Raw genomic sequence first — 2,500 nt, forward strand, 5'->3', positions numbered from 1 at the left:
AGGTCGCCTTTCCAAAACAAGCGGCTGGCAGTTTCACAAATGGCTTTTCGGGCACGAAAGGTTTTCGGGACTTTCGAGAAACAGGCGCAAAGGACCCGAACCCGGACCACTCGGAGTCGAGCACATTAACCATGAGGCCACCGAGCCTCCGTTTACTTTACGGTCAACCGTGCGGAATCTATGTTGCTGGCTATGTACCTGACATCGAAGCCACATGACTTTATTGTTAGTTAACTCTCACTAAATTTGCAAATGAATAAATGTACAAATCGGGCACTGACGTTAAGTCGTTGGCGTTGGTGAGGAGACTCAAATGATGCGAAAATCATTTTCTTCCCAAAGAATCCAAAGTTCTCTATATGATCACTAACTGTCGACTCACTGAGTCAAAACTAAACCACTCACTTCAACAACTCTTGGAATCCTTGCTGAGATTTACTTGACAGTTTTATTCGACTTGACAACACAAATAATGCTTTCTTTAAAAGGGCTTGATGCTCACCCATCATGAAACCGCTCCTTTTAAAACACAAAAGTTATCTCATTAGGGAAGGAATAATGCTCAAAATGTATATAAATGTAAACTACTCAAGCTATTCATAAGCGGTCCCTTTCGTCATCTAAAGCCAGCTTTACACTAGCACAAAACCCTGGCTCCGCTTTCCGAAATCTCGGTACCGTACCTATGTTTTTTGGGCACGGCACGGTAAAATTATCGTGTGTAAACAGAACAATCAGAGGGCATAATTAGGAACCCGCGCCAGAAATTATAGTCGGTGGGTTACATTGTGGGCTCGGCACTCCAAATATCGGTAACATGCTACGATTTTGGAGTGTCGTGCTACTTTTGTGCGTGTGTATAAAAGGGGTTTATTTTATTCTATTAACTTTTCCAGTCAAGCTGGCAGAGCGCCACAACAGCTTGCGCCAATTACCGTGGCCCCTTTTTTTACCCTTCCAACCATGATACACAACAGAAGACAGACCACAACACCGGGAACTACGTGCCCTACTCCTAGCGACAAGTGTGTGGGTTCTTTTACGTCCCACAGGATTATTAACATTGAAGGGTTGTGAGACGGGACCTCCGGCTTATCGTCCTTATCCGAGACGACTTGAAAGTCTAACCATTTGCAGATGTAGTTACAAAGGCAGCACTTTCTCCTCAGTTATTTAAAGACCCTGAGTATTGGTCCGGCCGGAATTGAACTCGCGACCTCCCGCGTGACAGCCCGGTGCTCAACCAACTGAGCCACCTTAATCTTCGTAAAGCGCGACGCGAGATGTGGGTTCGCTAGAAACTAAAAACACAGGCACGGATATGTCTACCCTCGCTCTTCTGCTAATACAGTTGTAACTCAACGAAATCCCGACTTTTGATCCCCCGTAGGGTTAGCAAAGGAAGAACTCTAACGACAATAGGGATAAATTCAAAAACAGTACAACAGACCATGCAAAGAGAGACTGAAGGCAGTTGAACAGAAGGTGAAAACAAGACGCCATTGTTGACGCTTCTGGTGTATTGTAACCAGGGCCGTCCAAAAGACCGTCATTCTGAACCATTAAAGCCTGGAAATAAACCAATTAAGAATAAAAACAAGCGAGGACAAGTAGAAGGCGCCGCTGCCCTGTGGTAAAAACGTAGGATTTTCAGGCGGATCCTCAGGAGAGAAGTCACGCTCTGAACGTCAAAAGATCCACTCCGATTTTGCGGGACTTTTGTGGGTTGGATGTCAAAATTGGGCGTGCATTTCTGGAAAAACGTGTTGACCGCTCACTGAATTCAACGCAAACAAGTTTTCTTAGTCGCCACCTGGTTCCCTGACTCCATTTGGGTTTCGGACGCATGCGTGACATGGGCACATTCAGTCTTTTAATCGGCTCCGTCTTGTCCCATGACAGATACACTCATCCTAAACAAGCTATAAACACTGTATGCCTCGTGGGAATGTAGTCAGAATTCCTTCATGGTTGTACTAAGGGATAAAATCATTATGCTGCTGTAAATACCTGAAAGAAAGCGCTCGTGGCTTCTAAATGCTCACACAGGCATGGCAACAGCTCAACAGCGTATTTAGCGACTTCCTTTGACGCGTACCTTGATAAATTGGAGAAACCCACCAGCTTATCCTGACGAACCTGAATAAGTGATTATGAAACGTCACTTCCACAATCCAACAATATCGAGTTCCCATGACAACTCCACAGGTAAACCGCCCTACCCTCCCAGAAACAATCTCCTATTGACCCCCCCCCCCCCCCCCTTCTCCACAAAATTGAGGCGCAATAACCTGGTTGATACAAAAAACTGACGTCCTAAGCACTAGAATTTGTGGAAAGGGAGGGGTCGGAGTATGCCTTTTTTGTAGCGGTGACAAAGAACTGACGAGAACCCACTCAGCTTGAATATCGCCATTTTTTATTCAGTTATAGGCTAATTCGCCAATCAACAAAAATTTAAGCTGATAAGTGTCGTTCCAAATGTCATTGCTTTATTCAC

At 45.0% G+C, this 2,500-nt stretch overlaps 1 protein-coding gene across 2 annotated transcripts in view; it reads right to left on the reverse strand.

Moving 5' to 3' along the window:
- The window catches only part of LOC138011255 (Fanconi anemia group D2 protein-like), a 45,405-nt gene that overhangs the window by 17,543 nt on the left and 25,362 nt on the right, over positions 1-2,500 (reverse strand). For both annotated transcript variants that reach the window (XM_068858211.1, XM_068858210.1), the window contains exons 26-28: positions 2,011-2,139; positions 1,451-1,569; positions 406-519 (exon numbers count right to left, since the gene is read on the reverse strand). In XM_068858211.1, the coding sequence (XP_068714312.1) occupies positions 406-519; positions 1,451-1,569; positions 2,011-2,139 (362 nt within the window). The remainder of the gene's footprint in view (positions 1-405; positions 520-1,450; positions 1,570-2,010; positions 2,140-2,500) is intronic.

The sequence above is a fragment of the Montipora foliosa genome, chromosome 7 (assembly GCF_036669935.1).
Source record: "Montipora foliosa isolate CH-2021 chromosome 7, ASM3666993v2, whole genome shotgun sequence".
Lineage (NCBI taxonomy): Eukaryota > Metazoa > Cnidaria > Anthozoa > Scleractinia > Acroporidae > Montipora > Montipora foliosa.